At 48.3% G+C, this 19,918-nt stretch overlaps 1 protein-coding gene and 1 long non-coding RNA gene across 5 annotated transcripts in view; one reads left to right on the forward strand and one right to left on the reverse strand.

Moving 5' to 3' along the window:
- FAM219A (family with sequence similarity 219 member A) overlaps positions 1–14,020 on the forward strand; it is a 95,754-nt gene extending 81,734 nt beyond the window's left edge. For 2 of the 4 annotated variants that reach the window (XM_017819017.1, XM_017819019.1), the window contains exons 4-6: positions 3,135–3,215; positions 3,563–3,617; positions 4,772–14,020. In XM_017819017.1, coding sequence (XP_017674506.1) covers positions 3,135–3,215; positions 3,563–3,617; positions 4,772–4,927 — 292 coding nt within the window. In that variant the 3' untranslated portion in view covers positions 4,928–14,020. Of the gene's footprint in view, positions 1–3,134; positions 3,216–3,562; positions 3,618–4,768 lie in introns of all 4 variants that reach the window. The other 2 variants (XM_017819016.1, XM_017819018.1) reach the window with 1 other exon arrangement.
- Positions 11,449–19,845, reverse strand: LOC108499324. Its single transcript, XR_001875507.1, has 4 exons — positions 19,746–19,845; positions 18,378–18,561; positions 15,737–15,801; positions 11,449–11,534 (listed from the first exon to the last, which is right to left on the reverse strand). It is a non-coding gene; the product is annotated as an uncharacterized LOC108499324 (long non-coding RNA).
- Positions 19,846–19,918: the final 73 nt, after the last annotated feature.

The raw sequence follows: 19,918 nt of genomic DNA on the forward strand, positions 1-19,918 counted from the left end.
AAGGTAGCAGTTTTTAGTGGAGGTCCTCACTTAAAAAGACAGAAGAATCTGCTGAATGCTGGGTGTTTACTGATGAAGGGGGAAATTGCCTGGATTACCATATTTTAAGTAGAACAGGAGCTGCAGGTCAGAGTTGTCTATACACAGTGCAACTGAGCGATGAGGTTTCTTGTTCACATTAATTCCCAAAACCCAAAATACTAGTCATAAATCATGCCAGGACTTCATCAACTTTTATTTGTAAGCCTCTGCAATATTTATGGAATGTGCTGCATTACCTCCTCTCTGTGTCTGGTCATTGAGACCATATAGTAGAGCCAGACCCTTCATGGCAGCAAGAAATGCAGCAACTGTTCTCAGCTGGGTTTTTCCATGCCCACTCTTCCTCCTTGTCTTCCAAATACAAGCTGGAAAGGCTTGGTTTCTTTTGGCAATAGGCTGCATACTAGCATCCCAAGAGGAATGGTTGCAGATTTGCTAATTGAGAGATTTAGAAACACTGAAATTAGTGGAGGAAGATGGTAAGGGAGTGAAGATAGGATGCCTACCTGTAAAATTAGTGACTTCTGCTTGAAGAGGTTGTTGTTTCCAAGCTGCCGATGGAAAGAGGAGAGATTTGAGAAGGGAAGAGCAGAACAGTGACACCTATTGACAAAAGCTGTCAAACAGCCAGCTCAGTTTTATTCCACTTGTGAACGTCTGAGCACCTCAGAATGGTTCAGTCTGTCTTGCCACAGACAGGGCAGCATAAGGAAGGCAGAAATGCCACAAGATTGTTTAAACAGCTTTTCACAGTGTAACAGTTGCAGTATAACAGGAGATATTCCAGCAGGTTATGCCGCAAAACTTCCAAGTTTCCAGGTATGCTGTTGGCTTCCTCTGGTCTATGCAGGAGAATAAGCTAATGGCATCGCCCCCTTTTCAACAGTTCTGCTGTTCTCATCAAGTATGTTTTCCTTCATCTAGGCAAACCACACTGTCTCTCCCAGTTCTCCACCTCTTCCTCCTTTCCCAAGGCCTCTGTTATTCTGTATTATTTCTATGGATTTCTGACATCCAGCCTCTAGTACAAGGTTGCCTTCACCATTTGGTTCTCCCTGGGAAAAGGACAGAGCCAGCCTTAGAAGTGAAAGTAACTGGATCTATAACACACTCAGTCTCCCTAAGAGCAAATAAAATGTGAACAAGGTTGGGGTGATGCTGTACATTTCCTGTGAGCACAGGCAGAGCCCACAACACCATCCACACCACTTGGGCACAGCTGGATGCTACAGTCCACTCAGGATAACCTAAACTCGGATTTGTGTTGTAACATGTTTCATGTTAAGTGAGCAAAACCACCAAGACAAGAAGCTCATACTGGGACAGCTGCAGATGAAAGCAGCTACCACTGCTACCTGACTTTATTCCAAGGACAGTGAGAAGTGACAATAAGGTCGATCAGAATGTGAGGGAAAGACTTAAATCAGGGGCAGAGACATTATAAGAGTTTTTATCTGCTGCAGTAAAATTCAAGTTCTGTGTTATTAAGGAAAAAGACATTTCTCAAGAAAAAGATGTAGTGATTTTTTTTGTCATCAAGTAAATATCACCACAAAGGGTTCTTCTGCTAGATCCCCTGAGAGTGCTTTGTTCACCAATGATATAATAGCAACTGTCAGTGAATATATATGGAGCAGGGACTGGAAAACTGAAGAACAAGAATGGAAATCAGTACTTCTGATATCTGTATGGGCAAGCTACTGCTGCCAGATCTCAGCTTTGGTTCTAGACATCTTTGCTTCTTGACTTCCTGGCTACATACTTCAGGAGCAAAAGGACTATCCTCGTGCTCTGAGACGGGCTGTTGAATTTTGCAAGTGGATTGCATTTTCTCCAGTCCCTTGGTGCAACAGGTTGGAAATTCTGCATCAGTTTTAAAATTAATTTATTTAATTTACATTTCGGTGAACAAAGCAGGAAAATATAACTAAATGTGAACCTATATATTTGCTTTGTTATAACATTTGATATATTTTACTCTCTTTGAGCCTGCCCATCGTCAGAGCCTGCCAGGACTTGTACTCCTAAAACTGTTAATGGCTTGCTGCAATTTTCTGAGCAGAAGCAAAAAAGACACTTTCAGGAAGTTAGAGAGCAGTTGGAGCATGGATGAGATGGATTATCATCTTTAGATTTGAATTTCTCAAACTCTCAGTGAAGCATCATTTTGTGTCACAGTGTGTTGTTAAAGAGTTTTTGGGAGAAAACCTCAGTTAACCCATGGAATGAGGAGCTTTTCTTCACTCATGGTTCCTATCTACTGAACAAAGAATCTTATTTCATTTGCTTGGTTTGGTTAATCTCATTTTAAATATGAACCAAAGTGTGAAGTTTTTTGGATGAAAGAACTCTGTTGTGAAGTAGATACCATTGTATTAACATATTTTCCTTATCCTAGAAGCTCTGAAGCCTGTATTCCATTTCACAAACTCTCTCAGACAATTAAAGGTGCGAAGTCATCCTCAGCCTTTGTAACACTATTGATGAAGTGAAATTCATTACAAAATTTACAAATTTAAAAAGTGCTGGTCTGACTGGTCTCTTACACTGGACCCACCAGCTCATATTTCTAATACTCCTAAATTTAGGACTGAGACCTCAGACGTGTTGTGTTGCTGGGGGCCCCAATAGGGACTCAGACAGAAAGACCACATCACGTCCCTGGTTTCCAATAATAGAATAGTAGGGTCACTGAGCCTCTGCCTTCCCCTAGGAAGGTATTTATTGCTAGTGTCATGTACTCATTGCCAGGAAAAAGAAAACAACACGAAAAGGAGCAATCTGGTATGACAAGCAGTGCTAGCCAAACAGGTTTAGCAGCATGAAGTGCAGTATCCCAGTGGGTTTTTTTCTTCCACGGAGGAGCATGTTCCCAAAGCACATCCAGCATTTCTCCCTGTGAAACTACTCTAAGCTACCCAGAGACAGAACTTGCTTCTTCTGAATTGCACCCATATGAACATCTTCACCAATAGGGGAGAGCTTGTGAGGAAATGACATGGGGAAAGCCAGCTACCATAGGACTTTACCCTAGCTAATGTATGCTACTGAGCTTTCCTGTATGGTTAATGGACAACATTTAATTCTTTCAGGCTCGTCGTTCCCAATAAGGGCTATTCTTCACTAGACCAGAGTCCAGATGAGAAGCCACTGGTAGCCCTGGATACGGACAGGTATGTGAAGGGTTAAAAAGGTGATTATGCATGATGGTGTAATCGATTTTTCATGCCAGAGGGCACCACTGGAGCCGACTCCTGCTGAAACTGCTCTTGCTCACACTCTTCCCTCCACTGTTCTCTTTGGCCTATGCCATGATAGGCATGTGTGTGTGAACAAGTCAAAAGAGCTGTGAGTAAAAGAGCACTGTGATGAAAAGATGAAAGTTGCTCTACAGGCTCCCTTGATGTCACTTCTCTGTGCCTCAGGAACAGTTTCATGGCACGAGAAAGATATGGCTAAGTAGGGAATACACGTCTAATCTAACTATTTCATTCTTGCTATATCTTGTCCTTCCCTGCAGTGATGATGACTTTGATATGTCCAGATATTCCTCCTCGGGATACTCATCAGCTGAGGTGAGTTATACTGTCTCCTGGCATGCTTACCATGAATGCCAATGATAGAGCAGCCAGAAATGGCTTAGAGTGGCCTTGCACTGCCAGAAATGGCTACACAGCCAATTTACTGGTGGTATAGACTCTGTGAGTCTGGAAGGGGCCATGGCAGAAACTGTGTCATGTTGCTTTCTTCCTTGGGATCCAGTTGGCTTCGTGCCTACACTGCCATGGCACAGGGATCTGCCCATCAGCTGTTTTCACAGGTACCTTTGGCTTCACTCAGGCTTTTCCCAGTTCTGCTTAGTCCTGAAATGTTGGCCCATGTGGTGCAAAACCATCATTTTATCTGTCACAGCAGCTCAGCAACTATATGGTTGCCAAGGACACAAATAAAGGATCTGAGGGTGTGCTGTGATTTCCAGTTATTGCAGTGGTCAGGGTCACCCAGTGTGTGTTTACTTGGAGTAGGCAGAAATTCCAGGGAGGGCTTGCAGATATGAACTCCTGCCCTTTCAAAGAGAAAAGGCAGGAAGCCCAGGCTTGTTAATCCTACATTGTTTCTCACTATATTCCCAAACTCTCTAATGAATTAGGTGCTCAGCCTCTGGCTACTGCTTCTGCAGGATCTGATTTTACATCCAGGGTGCTGAGCAGCCATTCTGCACACAAGCCACTGGTAACTCTTCCCCCCTGTATCCTTTTCTGGGCAAAATACTTCTGAAGCACAGCGAAACAGCTAAGAGCAGGGACTAGATCAGATGATCTGAGCTGTCTCTGTGCCCTGACAAAGTGTTGTTCGTCCAGCACTTGGATCTGAGATCACAAAGAGCCAAACTTTACCATCTTTTAACTGCTATAGTGTGCCCCAGACTGAGAGGGGGGACTGTCCAGCTGCCAGTAAATATTATTGTTACATTACTTTACTGTTTTAAGGGAAGAAATACTGCAGAATAGAATAGCGTATTTCATTCTAGATATTCCTATCCTGGAAGAAGCCAGTCCAGAAGGCAACCCTCCCCTCACCTGTGGTCAAAAACTAGAACTGTTTCATTAGTGGACCAGCTATTAATGATGGGGAAATATATCCCAGAATAAGGGACCTCCTTGATCTTCTGACCACCAGAAGCAAGAAGTCTCGAGTGTTTGACTGTTTGTCTCTTTGTCTATAGCAGATCAACCAAGACTTGAACATCCAGCTGCTAAAGGATGGGTACCGGTTAGATGAGATCCCAGATGACGAGGACCTCGACCTAATCCCCCCTAAATCGGTCAACCCTACCTGCATGTGTTGCCAAGCCACCTCCTCCACCGCCTGTCACATCCAGTAGTGAGGCCGGCAGGCTGTGATCAGTGCTTTCCACTATAACTGTAAAACTTAACAGCCATTGCTTCCTCCTATGGTAGGACGTGCACCTCTTTGTGTTCATGGAGCCAGGAGAAACCAAAAAATTCATTTTATGATTGGTGGATAAGTTATTTTAAACTATGGTTAAACAAAAGAGAAGTTGCTCAAAGTGCCAGGTAGTGCCTGGCAGAACTGACTGGTCTGGAGAGCGAATGCAGAGGGGTCCAGAGATACCTCCTTGATTAGTTTAGGCACTGGGGATATTTTGTAAAGTGTCTTTTCCAGAATGGGAAGGGTCAGATGGGGCTTCAGGTGATCCTGCCCACTGAAACCAATCCATCTGCTAGATTAGCATGAGTTGGAGGTATCAAAATGTTTTACCAATGAGAGGAAGTCAGTTCTTAATTCATTCACTAAACCTGTTTCATTTACATAACCAAAATGATACTATAACTGGGGCACAGGAATGGGAACGGACCAGGGCATCCTTTCTTATGGCAAGGCTAGCCAGAACTAGCATGACATAATTCATTCACTCACAAAAGGGACAAATAGGTGACATTTCACTGTGAGTTAGTACTAGCTAGAGCTGTTTCATCACAAAGCCAATGCAATCTACCCTTAGCGCCACATAAATTATCACCAAACAAACGCATCAGATTCGATCTGCAATCCATCTGTGCACTTCAGGGATTCACTCCTTGCCCAGGAATACCAATCATTAGTTCAGTTCAGTCATGTATTCTGACTTCAGCCTATACTTAATTCCTGTGCAACCCGTCTCTTTCCAAAAATCTTAAACTTTGTTCAACTAAGAAGAAATGAGTCCTGCACAAGACAGGACTAGAGCTGTACAGTCTGAACATCAGTGCTGTAGAAGGTAGTTGAAGAAAGTGCATTGGAACAGCGCTTGACTCTTGATATTCTCTTGATACTATGTCTCTTGGTGCCTGTGGGAGAGATTCATTAATGCTGAAGTCATCTATGTGGTGGTGAAGGACTTCAGGGAAGTTGTCAGCAACAGAAGGGTTATGAACAGCTTCAGCTGAAAAATACCCATGAGAGGAAACTACAATTTACCCCATCTCTGCCCACTTGTGAACCAGATATGGTGGTCTGTGTTAAGAGTTGTCCCATGTCATAGCAGATGTGTTTATCTGGTGCTGGAATAGTCAGGAAATCTGGTGTTACATTAAGTTGCTGGACTGAGCTGCCAGTTCACCAGCAGATTGTTTTGAATGCAAAATCACTTTGTAATTGGGAAACGTGTCCACTCCCTGGACAGTCTTATACTGATGGCTTCAGCATCTGCAAGGGATAGGCTGACATTTTTCTCAGTGTTGAAATCTTCTGCCACAGGCACAACTGTGTGTTTTCCTGCCCAATCAGGAGAAAGGACCACCTGCCTAGGGTCGTCACTTGCTTTGTAACCTGGGGAATGGAAAATGTGAGGGCAGTTCTGAGCTTCCCATCACAATTCCTGAGTCATGAGGCAGAGCCTGAGTTCCACCACAAGAGACACATCCTCCATCTGAAATCTGCATGAAGTGAGCTGAACCTTTAAATCCTATTCATGATTAGGAGGAGGTTTGTTTAACATTCCTGGGGATTCACTTTGTGCAGTGCAAAGCTCAATACCATCCACAGCACGAGTGAAAGAGCAGGTACACAAGATTCCTGGGCTTTACTATTCACTAGCAACTTTCAAAGCTGTGCTTATCCCCCCTCCCTAAAACAGCACGCTGCCACCCTGGCTCCAGGCCATAGAAAGATGACTTGAGTGGTGCTGTTTACTGGGCATCCCTGCCTCTTCATGCAGAAGTGCTGGTTAACTTGCCAACTCCTGTAGGAATAGTGTTCCTCAAATGAATTCCTCCTTTTCTCACCACCTGGTAGTGCTGAGGGGGAATATTTCCAAAATACAGCTCAGATTGAGGTTAGCAAGTTGTCTGGAGGTGGGGGAAGCACTCTACCAATCCGAGAGAAAGATAAAAGGGGATAACATTCCTTAATGAGTTTTTTTAATGGGGAATGTAGTCAAAACCTAATAGAAACACCGTAGTCAAACCAAATCTTATAGGACGTGATCAAGGCTCTTTATATCTTAACTCTTCTAAAGAGGGACTTTGCAGTTCATCATTGGTACCATGGAATGTCTTCATTGCATTGATCCTGCAGTTCAGCGTTGGTACCATGGAATGTCTTCATCACATTTACCCTCCTGGGTCAGTCTCTGTGCCTTCCAGCCAGGCAGCACACGCTCAGCCTTTCCCACAGCCCTTGCTCAGGAGCTCGGAGCATGTCAGTGTGCCTGCTAGAGCAACAAGTCATCTGCTTTCCTGAGTCAGCCATGGAGGACTGCAGGTCCCACAGGTCTCCGTCATGCTGCCATCATAGAATCGTGCAGTCATCTGGACTGGAAAAGACCCTTAAGATCATTGAGTCCAGCCATAACTAAGCACTTGTTCTGTTCACTCTAGGACAGAATGAGGCTTGCTGACGCTGTTACCTCCCAGGGTTAAGGCCTCTCTTCTAAGGGACAGACCTTCATTTAGTGGTGGACTTGGCAGTGCTGGATTAACAGTTGGACATGATGATCTTGAAGGTCTTTTTCAACCTTAATGACTCTATGATAACCACTGTCCCATGGCACTGTGATCAAGTCCTTTTATTGCCCCTGTTGCTGGTTTTTTGCCTGCCATGTGCCCTGAGGCATTCCTCAACTCTGCAACTGCCTTCAGCCCTTTGCATTGTGTGATGTGCATCTGCTTCTAGTACAACCCATTAGGGAGGGAGGGAGGGAGATGAAATCAAATGTTACACCTGGTGCTTCCTCCAAATACAGACCGAAGCACAAGCCACATGTTTTTGCCTGTGCACAGAAGGAGTTGGTTGCACAAATAGCTGTTTTGGCATGACAGTACAGGACCATAAAATGGCAATTTTTTGGCTTCTCCTCTCTATGCTTTGTGTTCATATATTTTATTAGGGGAATAAAGTAGAAAGGGTGGGGATAAGTAGTTACCTGTGTAGGGTCATTATCAGAAAGGCTGAGTGGATTAAGGCAATGCACATCTGGCTATCACAGAAAATTGAACACTAATGCTTCTGAACTGCAGCCCCTTAAGCAGGTTATGATTATGGATGTTTGTTGGCTGGTTATGGAATATGGTGTACTGCCCACTGGTATGTATTAACTACAGATTAGGCTGGTTCCCTCTGTCTGGTCTGTTGTGTTCCGACCCTTGCTTAAACCAGCAGGTTTTCCTTATGCCCTCAAAATCACAAGGTCACAGAATGGGTAAGGTTGGAAGGGATCACAATGGGATCATCTGGTTCAACCTCTCTGCTCAAGCAACCCTTGTTGGAGGTTATGCTGTGGTGACTTCCTGGGAAGGTGTATGTCATGGCTATTCTGGCACTGCTCTCCTTAGACCAGTCTCTGCCACCATGGCCAGGAGAGGGCAGAAGGAAAGAGCATGGACCCTGACTCTCTATTGCAGCATTTTAAAGCAGTAAAATCTGCAGAGCTGCTAGGCATTCTCCAAAATGCAGATTGCAGGCAAGAAAGAGAATCGTTCCGTGTTCCAGTCTTTGCACCAAATTAGATGGTCTTCTCTGACCCCATTTTCAGTCCAAGGGTGTACCAAAACCCAAGGGAGGAACACCATGGAGTATTAAATGCTGCATCGCTGTCCATCAAAATTACCATGAAAATAGGATTTAAGGGTATTGATGCTGGTGCCTCCACAAAGGAATTTGTATTTGATGCCTCTTAAAGCCAGAGTGGATTTTTGTTAGCTTTTATGTAATGTCAGTCACCAAATTACCTGAGTCCTTTCCTTTTATCAGATGTTAATCTGATAAAATATCAGATAATATCCTTTAATGTGAGCTGGATTTGAACACCAGGGTGTCGGCACTCTGCTCTGTCTCTCTGGTCTGCAAACTCCACATTTCCAGACATCTTTGTGAGGAGGAACATCCTCCTAGTTTTGAGGAAGGACTTCAGATGGCATGGTCGTCTGCTTTTCTGATGTTTATAAATAAACTTTGGCTGAAAGAAGGCTGATGTCCAGGCGACCATTTTGAAGGCTCATTTGATGTCTTATCAGACACATCTTGAAGCCAACCCTTGGAAGAGTCACAGGATCAAATCTGACATTGCTGCATGTCTGCCCCTAACGTGCGCTTGGCCGTTGGGTCTGCGGTGCTCCTCTGGCTGTCCTGCCTGCAGATGCCTTGGGGCTGCAAAAGCCGGTGACTGGGCCTGCTGCATGGGCTTTGAAAGGGACTTCAGACAGCTCCCCCATGGACAGGATGGACTCAGCTCCTTTGGTTTGTCTCACTAGCTCTTGTCTCAAAAGGAGGTGCCCGTTGTGTTCAGCTGTGTGCTGGCTGAGACACGTGTCTGCAGTCCTGAGTAGGATCCTTCCCTTCCCATGCACAGTCTGTCCTTGGGCTGGCCTGCAAGCTGTGCAGAGCACGCAGGAGGCTTAAAAAGTGCAGTGCCCTGTGTGTGACTCAACAGAAACATGAGGATGCTTTTGAAGAAAGGAAGGACCCAGCTGGGCAACAGATGGAACAACAGGAAAAGGAAAACAAGTAACTAGAAAGATTGCCAAGTGCTGTATTGGCCTAGAGCAGATCCCAGTTGTCTGAGTTAATCTGTCTCAGTGCAGTGCTGATGCCAGCAGGGAGCAAAGCTCACTTTCAGATGTACACACCAGAAACACCATGTCCCTGAGCTGGCACCGCAGCCAAATACAACCCTGGAGGGTCTGCTGGACTGTGAGAGCACGGAAATGAGATCTGGGGTCCCTTTCTGCTGCTGGCACTTGGTATTTGCTCTGACCTCAGGCAAATCACATCCCCTCTCAATGTCCATTCCCTTCTGCAGCATGGGGGAGAAACCTGTCTCCCCAAGATGCAACCACCACCCTGCATGGACATTGCTGAGTGTGTGACAGGCACCAACAATAGGATAGGTCTGCAGGCAGAATGTAAATACTATGCTGTAGAAATTTAATTCCTGTTTTCAGAGTACTACTCTGCTTTCCCTCTGTTTACCCGTTGGTGATGTTGCTCACACAGGCCAGAAGGCAGCAGGGTGAAGGTTAGTGGAAGTATTAAACAACTGTGGAGGAAGATGTTTGGCAAGGGTGTGTTTTCTAGTTATTTGGCAGCTGACTCCTGCACAATTGGCTTCTGAGTTTGCCTGCTGCCAGAGGGAACATGTAAGAAGATTTGTTGGCCCAACAGCACCATCCACTGATAGCAGAATTAAGGAATTTAGGAGTGCAGCTTGGGATGGCGAGTACTGATGAGGGGGAACAGAGCATTTAAAGGCTCATTTTTGGGATATTCCGACAGCAGTTTCATGCTCTTGCTTTTAGCAACCATCTCATCAATTAAACTGGTGGTTTTGCCTGGGCTCCTCCTTTATTTTTCCTTTCTCACTTCAAACCCACATGGGATTTGGTCACTCTTACCTAGAATGCAGTAGGCTTTGTGACCTGGCTGCTGCTCAGCTCAGCAAGCTTGGGCTGCATGTTCAAAAGAAACATCTGTATAGAGAGGCAGTGCCACAGGGTGAGCTGGGCTAGCTGGGAAGGCATGGAAGGATCTTCATTTTAAGGCTCTAGGCATCCTTGTCACTTCCTCTCAAGACTGCTGTGAGAGGGATTGCTCCAAACCTTGAACCGCATCTCATGAGACAAACCCAGCTCCATTACAGAACCATGCAAGTTCTGAAGCAGAAGGACCAGCAATGTAGCATAGAGGGAGACTTTGTGACCTGGAATTACCTACAGAAGATTAACAGAGGTTTCTCACAGGGGCTGTCATCGATATCTTAACTCCCTGTATTGTGCAGCTTAACTGCTGCATTGCTTCCCAAAAAATGACACCTACATCCCTTCCTTTGCCCCACTTGACATTGCTGGCAATCCCAGGATGAAAGCAGCTTTGACAGCCTGGTGGGGAGGCAAAGGCTGGGACTAACTGGAATTACACAGAGCAGAGCACTGTGGCCATGCAGCAAGACATGTCACAGAGCAGCATGGATGCTGGCAGGACAGGCTGCACCTTTCCCTGCTGCCCGTGGAGAGCAGCTTTTCCCATTGCTTCCCAGATCCATTTGCCACTTGTGGTGACTTCGAGCCTTTTGCTTTCTCTAAAAAGCTGCTCCAACAAAAGATGAATTTGCTTGTGGAAGGTGCCCACCTCGCTGATGGCACCTGGTCTATTGAGCCATTTCCATAGTAACAAATTCATGGTACAGGTGGTGGGATTGGATCAGGGAGTGGAAAGTACAAAATAAACCTCATTAAAATGTGACTGTCTCAGACATGTCTCTGGAAAGCAGCACAGCAGGCACTAGGAAAAGAAAAGGTCACCCAAAGGCCATGCTGAGATAAGTCCTGTTACCTGATGAGATTTTTACTTTCCCAGAGCAACATTTCTCCTCGGTTGCTCATCCAGCTGTCTCAGGTGAGCTCTCTGGGAAGCATTGCTCTTCACCTAGGCTTTCTTGCTTCTGCCACCCAAATAAGCTGCGACTCCATTTGTTGCCAACCTTCCTCAAGCCTCTGTGATTTGGGAGACACAGTTTGTTGAGAGATGTAATACAGACACAGGGAGAGAGCTGAAAAACTCGGTCAAGCACTTTTCATGACAGACCTTCTGTTTTTTGTCACCTTTCTCTCCATCTCCAGTTCACAGGTTTCTTTGCTCAGTTTCTTTGCATGGAAAAGCTGTGGTAGCAGCTGTGTTTGGCTTGCAGCTGTGTGTGTCCTGAGACAAACGCCAAGCAAACTTCAGACCAGCAGAAAATCCAATGAACAGGGTGGGCTGTGAGGCAGACAGCAGGCTGGGATTCCTCTTCAGCCACCTGATGGCTGTGAGGGTGAGGGTTCACCAGGCAAGTGGTGAGATCCAGCCAGCCAAGCCGGCCTTCACCCTCCCAGTCTCAGTGCTGTGGGAGGTCTGGGGCCCACACACCAGGTCCCAGACCTGCCAGCCCAGGTGCTCCTGGTGCAGGCTGGAGACTTGCAGCAGAGGTGCCAGTGGGAAGCCTGCTGGCTGTGTTCTTGCTGCACTGGGACAGGGGCTGCAAGACACGCTGGTAGGGCTATAGTTCTGCCGGGAGAAAGACTCTTGTGGAGACAATTCAGAATTTCTACACGCACACACCCTTTTTGCACTTTTTAAACCATTTTTACTCCTTCCACAGGGGTCATTGAACCTTCAGTTTAATAAAGGAAATCAGCTGCCATTGAATAGCTTTCTGATGGGTCTGAAAGCAGGTGCTACCTGTCGTGCAGAGCTGGTCTGTGCCTAACGTGATTTCCAGACCTCACTGTACAACCTGTAGCAGAATCACTCCACGGCAGGGTAAGGACTGGAGTGGGTGAGTCGGCACTGGACATCATGCCAAACAGCCATGGCTTCCCAAACTGAAGCAGAATCAGATCAGTAAGTGGGGGAAGGAGCAGCAGCAGTAGAAGGATAGCTAGTTGTCACAGGTAATCTTCGGTATCCATGTCCAGTGGTTAGTGCTAGAATTGCAAGCCTTGTTATATTGCACACACGTCCTCCTTCCACTCCCCTTTTCTCAAAGCAGCCATCACCTTTCCTCCCACCGCCCCATGCACTAGTGATGAGCATCAGAGGCAGTTGCACCAAAGTGATTCTCAGCCCAGTTCTGCATCCCCCTTTCCCGCCTGAACCCAAGGCAGCGTGGACAGTTGTTGGCCTGCACCAGTCTAGTAATTCCACTAGGGTTTCTTTCCTTGTGTACCATGGCTTCCTTCCCACACACTCTAGCAGGGCAGTACAGGAGGCTGTGGCCATGACCCAGGAAGCTTCTTTGCCCCCAGCAGCACCTTGCAGACATGCACCTTACTGGGAATGTACTGGGTTAATGCTGGTGAGATCTGGCACTGCCAGTCTTGCATGGGTGGCAGCTGATGGGGATCCACCTGGGGAAGTTGGCAGAAAGTGGCTACTGTCCCTTTTCTTTTCTTTTTTGAGGGAGAAGGGGATATTTTGGCATTATGATTATTGTCCATCTTCCAGTGGCCAAGTTCTGGGCTGCATTAATAATTGGGGTTCATTGGCTGTCCAGGCAGGTGTGGAGCTTTGCACCAACCTTAATAGCAAATGTTGTGGCTGTATCCAGAGCCTGGATATAGGATGGGTTTCTCCCATGCTGGCAAAGTACTTTCAGCAGGCTCCAGATGGACATTTCTGGCAGACAGAAAAACAGCACTCCTCCAAATCTGGATCAAATCTGCACTTCCATTTTGTGTCCTCAGCATGGAAAAAAAACTCATCCTAAGCAAATGCTTTCCAGGTCTCCATTCCCCATGTGGTGCCTGGCAACCCAGGGGAGGGGGTGTCTAGAGGCATTTCAGGGTCACCAAAAGCAAGATCCTTTTTGGATTTATTTAATGGAAATACATTTCAGGAGGAGAGACCTCCCGACCTTTGTGTTAATCTCAAGAGCAGGAGATGAATTTCTGGCTGTCCTTGCATATAGTGAAACATAGCTGAAACAGCCAAATGCAAATAGAGTTAAATGTAGGGTTTGACCTGAATAACCTTTTAATTAGGAAAATAAATTTGTTGTAGCTTGACCTTAGTCCTTGTTAGGAACCTGCTAATCATTTGACATGCAGAGTGTATTAATGCTGCACTTAACTTGGCCATTGGTTTTATTATCTGGTTTGGGGAGTTTTTTCACTCCCGAAGCATCAATCTGCATCTTGTATGGGTTTTCTTTTTTTAGTTTTTTTTCCTGTTCAGATCATGTAGCACACTATTGTACTTTTGTTCCCGTCTGTGTAGAGTATTGCCTTAAACAGATCAGTTGTGTTGTGGTTTGTTTTGGGTTTTCTCTTTTCTACCATCAGTTTTATGCATTAATTTATTTAAAAATGTGGAGGTTTTTTTTTTCAAAAACATGAAACATGTATAATATATTTTTTAACATTTCCATTGCAGTATTTATCATTGTTACTGGTTGTGTGTAGTGTAACGGAATTAATGATATTAAAAAGCATACATATGAAAATGAGCCTGCCAGCCTTTTTTCATTGGAGAGAACTGAGGCAAGAGGATGTGAGCTGTGCCATCTTCTCTGAGCCTCCAGCAGTCACAGATACTGAAATCAGGGGTGCAGCCTTCATCCCATGGCTAATACCAGCCTGCTTGTGCTGGGAAACAGCAACTGGTGTGGAGCTGTGCTGTATGGGAGAAGTAAATATTTAGGAACTGGCCAGCTCCCCACCTACACTTGTCCCCAAAGCAGTGGGAAAGCGCACAAGGCTGGACCCAGCCCCTATATCTGGTCTGCAACAAGCAGAAAGAAACTCGGCATCTGTATGACATCAATGGGTGAAATAACCTTTTCTGCAGCCCTTCTGCCCCTCAAAGGTGTTGGCCAACAATCAGGAGCCAAGCACTGATTTTAAAGCACCAGCAGCTGGAAAACAGATGGACCACCAGGGACAGGGGACAGCCATGGGGTCCAGTGGTTCACTGGAGTAGGATTAGTCCCCCCACAACTGAGAGGCTTGGACTCCACCTCTCTGCAGAGCAGTGTTCCCCAGACCTGTGTCCTGGGGTGCTTCACCCTTCCCTCACAGCCTCCCACTGATTCCCAGGAGGGGATGGGGCTGATGAAGAGCCTAAACCTGGCTCAACAGAGTCCAGTGGGGTGTGAAAATCAGGGGCCACTTGTTTTCTTCACCTCTAACGGCACATTTTCATGTTTGCCTGGAGCCACTCAGGTGCCACGGGCTGCCTGACCCCACCGTCGCCAGCAGCAAACCAAGCATGGCTCTGCATCCCTTCAGGGGCACAGGTTGGCATCCACTCTGCCAAGACAGGCTTGGGTCTGCACCAGTCATCTCCGAAAACGCAGCAGCAGAGGAGCTGGAACTGGGAGCACAGCAGGGCTCCGTGTCAGCACTGCGTGACAAGCCAGGCCAGAGCAGGGCTTGGCCTGTCCCCATCCCTGCAGGGGCAGGGATTCTGCTCAACTCCCCAGCTCCAGGAAAAGCAAACCCAGCGCATGCAAATCCCTCCCTGGCATAATCCAGCTGCCTTTCTGCGCTGAGATGGATGAGGATCTCTCACGCTGACTGCAGAGCCCATTACTCAGAATGGAAGAGAAAACAAGCCACACAGGATCACCTAAATCCAGCTTCTAATTAAAAAGGGGAGGCAGAGCAGGTCATAATTCCCCTGGCTACCACAGAGGCTGGGGTAGCTGTTCCTGGTGCTGTGCTGTGGGCACTGGCTGTGCTGGTGTGGGGCTCTTTGCCTGCAGCTGGATTGATGCAGGATTTCCAAGCAAATACAGGAGAAAGGGGCTGGAAAAACCACAATCATTTCTGCACCTCCCAAAATAAAATTATCTTGACTAGGACCAGCTGAAACTGTTTCCTACCATTGTTAGGTAGTTGCCTGCAGGAGGGGAGGAAGCTGGGAGCCAGGATAAAATCAGGAGGGTGCAGCCCAGGAGTGATGCAGGCAGAAATTGCTCTGCCCTGGGCTAGAACTGGAGTATAGCTATGGGGCTGACAGAAAGCCACCAAATCCACCTGCTCCCATTCTGTGGCATCACTAATCACATAAGCACCACCCAGGGCTGGCAGAGCAGTGGCACCAGCCCCGTTCCCCTTCCTGTGTGGGCTGCAAGTCCCCAGGCCCAGCCCTGTCCCAGCAGGCTGCAGCAACATGTTACTCTTCTCCAAAAAACACAAGGCTCCCATCAGCACTTAACATCAGCTCCTACTGCCTGCTGAGCTTTGTCAGAAAGACCATCCAAGAGCAGACTCCACAGCAGCTCTGGAAAGAGAACAAGTTTGTAAAACACATAAATGCTGCAGGAGGAGAAAACTTCAGGGTTTCTACCCCTACACAACTGCTGCTGCAGAGGGGCGGCACAGGGGGGAATTGCTTCCTGATTAGGAGGTGATTGACAGCTCACGGCCACTGCTTGCTGACTTCTTGTCTCCTGGAGCTGCATCCTGCAGTGGCTTTGGGCTCTGAGGCCTGGCAGTCACCAGGAAGAGCTCTCACACATCAGCCCTGTCCATCAGTAGGTTTTGGAGTGCACAGGTTTGGAAGCAGGCTCTGCTTAGGAAAGGGAAACTGAGGCAGGGCTCAGACCAGGGCTGCTGCGTGACATGGTGATGATGGGGGGGCACACAGGGTGGCTCTGAGAGCTGCTCCAACACAGCCCTCAGGCTCAGATCAGTTCTGATGAGGGGCTTCCCATGACAGGGGGACCGTGTGAAGGGCTGGGGAAAGATCTGAGCACCAAAATACTCCTCCCAGCCCTGGTCCTGGAGGAAGAGGGATCCCTGAGCTGAGGTCTGTGTGTGTGTGTCTGTGGGACACAGCTTTCCCCACAGGGGCTAAGAAGGTCTCAGGCACTGAGGCAAAGCTCACTGCAAACCATCTCATCTCCTACAGCCTCGTTAGCATGTGCATTATAATGAGGGAGTGAGCAGAGGGCACAGAGACGGATGTCACTGCTGTGCAGGGACAGAAATGGAGCACACTACCAACCAGGGCACCCCTCTGCCCCACAAGACCCAGCCCTCTCTGGCCTTGCCAGCTGTAGGACATTGCTTTGGTTGTGTAACTCTCCACCTGTGCTGGCCCCATTCCCAGTGCACTCACTCCCATCTCCCACTAAGGCAAAGTGCCCAGATGCCTTTGCCCACCCTGGCTGTAGGGGGAGAGGAGCCAGTGATGCCCAGCCATCCTTCATCCCCTGGTTTTGGGTGAGCAGGGAGCCTGGAGGAAGGATCACGGTGCTGCAATGAGCCCCAGGCCCACCCACTGTAAGGGAGGCTTGGTGTCAGATGTACAGCTGCATTTCCAGCATTAGATCCTGCCTGATAATCGGCTTCACCGTGTGTCCCCATGGCTGTGAAGACAGATGCTGCCACATGGTATGGGTGTCTCTTCCCACTCCCTGCTGTCTGTAGGGATTAACAACGCCCCTGTTACAAAATCCATCGAGCCAAGGTCAGACCAAGCATTTGATAGAGGTGGCAATGCAGGAATACTACAGCAGCACCATCACCCTGCTGCTTACTGGCCCAAGAAGTACTGGCTGGGCAGGTCTGAAGGTACTGGTGAGGTGCCAGCTGTCCCCCTGAGTCACACAGGGCACATCTCCATGGGGTCAGGAGGCTGAAGATGCTGGCAGTGGCTCTGTTTATCCTCCTTTTGCATCCTGTGTCCCCCTTCCAGCGGCAAAGGGATGCTCCCTCAGTATCTGTGCTTGTAGCTTTGCCATGGCCACCCATCTCCCTCCCTGGACTGAGACTGTCGCTATCCCAGGGATATCTGCTGATCCCTAATGTTTTGTCCCCTGGTATCCCATAAATACCCTCTGGTGGTAGGTGCTACCTCAGGGATACTCTCCAGGAGAGTCCCCAGGGACCAGGGCTGCACAGGCAGGGACAAGTGGCCAATGAGCTGCAAGTGATGGGTGTCACCTCCATAACAGATCCTTGACAAGAACCTCAGGATCAGCACCCCTGACATGTCCCCTCACCCTGTGGCATTGTCTTTCACAGAGTGGGGGAACAGTTGGGACGCTCTGGACATCCCCCCTTGCCCCCAGCACCACAGGGCACCTCTGTCTGTCACTTTTGCATTACACAGCACAACACAGTTTTTGTCAATAAGGGCAAATACATCACCTGGACAACAGGTCCCTACAACCACATAGCCTGGAATAAGCACTCCTCTCACCTCCCCTTCTGCCCAAGGTGGAGTCCAGCCCCGCTAGACCCCCCCAAACTGGAGCTGCCTCAGGTGCTACCAGCACCTCGAGCTCTGCAGCACAAGGCTGACATTGCTTCTTGCAGGAGGCAAGGTTGGAGACCTTTTTGCACAGCATGCCCAAGCTGTAACCCCCAAAACCCACCTGCCTAGGATGGGTCAGACTGCAGACACCGAGGGGTAGCAGGTCCTACCATGATGCCCACACAGGCAGTGATGCAGCCCTCACATCTCCATCTCACAGTGTGAGTGAACCTGATCAGGGCAGGACACCACTGCAGTGCTGGGCTGTGGAGAATGTTGTTGCCACCTGCAGAGAACCAGTTGCCAGATTTACCTGCCAGGACAGCTGATGCTATGCCTGGTCTCACCTGGCCATCCTTGGGACTGTACGACCCCTGAAATCCCGCTGACATCCCTGAGCCAGGATGCATGTTGTAGCTTAGCATCCTCACAGACCACTTCAGTGTTTCTTGTGCTGCTCTTGTATTTTCTGTTGTCATTGTGTGCTCTACTTATCAAGAACCTGTTCTCTGGTCACGCTGTTTGTTATGCAGTAATTATCACTGTCCTTCACCCACTCCAGGTCCAGCAGCACCTTTTAATCCCCACATGTTTACCTTTAGGATGTCTCTGTTGCTGAAGCAGCTTTTTTCAGCCCTGGGGAAGCAGCAAGGGCAGAAGGGAGGCTGTCCAGACAGCACAGTCATCACTCTGCTACTGCATTAACCCCCCATAGGCCAAAATTAGGTGTGAGGCTTTGCAGAAAACATATGACTGGCTTTAAATTCCAGAGATCTGAAACTGAAACCAAACAATGAGAATAAACAGAGAGTATTGGGTTTCCCATAGATTTCCCTATGCCTGAGGCTCAGAGAGAAGTTTCTCAAGGTCTTCTCCACTTAGAAACAGGAGTATTTTCCTGGATTGGCATGGCTCTGGGAAAGAACATTTTAGGGAAATGACTATAAAAGAGAGAGAGGGTGTTTGCAGGGAGGGAGACCTGCTGGAAATGGTCTCCTGGCAATGCCAAGGAGCGTTAGTTTATCTCAGAGGCTTACTCTGCCCCATGGCAATGGGGAAGGGCAAATATGGGCTTTCATTAAAACTGGCTTGCACCAGTTCCCCTCTGACCCTTTCCCACAGGCTGGGGAAGTTCCTGGTAAGGGGGAGGAAACTTCAGCAACTGCTGGCTTGGTGGGCACTTTGAGAACCCTCAGGGTCTGGTACCTTGCCACCATGCACAAGCTGGAGATCAAGAAAGCACACTAGGGAAAGCTCTCAGAGCATAGTAACACAGCCAAAAATAGAAGCAGTCATTGACACCCATGTTTGTCGGCTTCGTGCTGGGCTGCTGAGGACGTGCTTGCTTTTGGCAAGTTATCCAGGAAGAGCTGCCATCCATCTGGGATACTGAGCACGGACACAGGCTAAATAAGGAGGGGGACTTGAAAGCAGCACATAATTAATGAAGGCATGAAATGCCCTTCTCTGACTATGATCTGAGAGCACAGTGCCAGGGGGCAACATCACACAGGGCCCTCCAAGTGTGCTGCTGATTATAAACCCATAGCACTGCAGTCCTCACAGTGGGGGGGATGCTCCAGCACAGAGCCATCTGAAAACCCACATTCCAGTGGGGCAGCACAGCTGCCATGCTGTGCCCACACCAAGCAGCACCCCAATCCTTCCGGGGCAGGGAAAACCCCATGAAAACATCATCCCATGAAAGAGCATCCCGTGAAAAGCATGACCCGGCCCAAAAGCACTCATGGAAAGCCCATCCCAGCCCCAAAGCATCACATGAAGAGCCCAGCACAGCCCAAAAGCATCCCATTAAAACCCCGTCCCAGACCCAAGGCATCCCATTAAAACCCTGTCCCGGCCTCGAAGCATCTCATGAAAACCCCCATCCTGACCCAAAAGCATCCTGGCACAGCCCTGCCAGCGCCAAACCCCGAGCTCCCCCATCCCAGCCCCAGGGGTACCCGCATCCTCACGCGTCCCCCGGGCATCCCCAGCGGCTCCATCCCCCCCGGAGCAGCCCCGCCGGGGCCGAACTACATCTCCCATCGGGGAGCGCCGGTCCGGGGGCCGGTCCGGGGCGGGAGCCGGGGCGGGGCGGGGAGCGCCCAACCCCGGAACACCGCGCTCAGCCCCG

Source organism: Lepidothrix coronata, unplaced genomic scaffold, assembly GCF_001604755.1.
Source record: "Lepidothrix coronata isolate B3197 unplaced genomic scaffold, Lepidothrix_coronata-1.0 Scaffold72, whole genome shotgun sequence".
Lineage (NCBI taxonomy): Eukaryota > Metazoa > Chordata > Aves > Passeriformes > Pipridae > Lepidothrix > Lepidothrix coronata.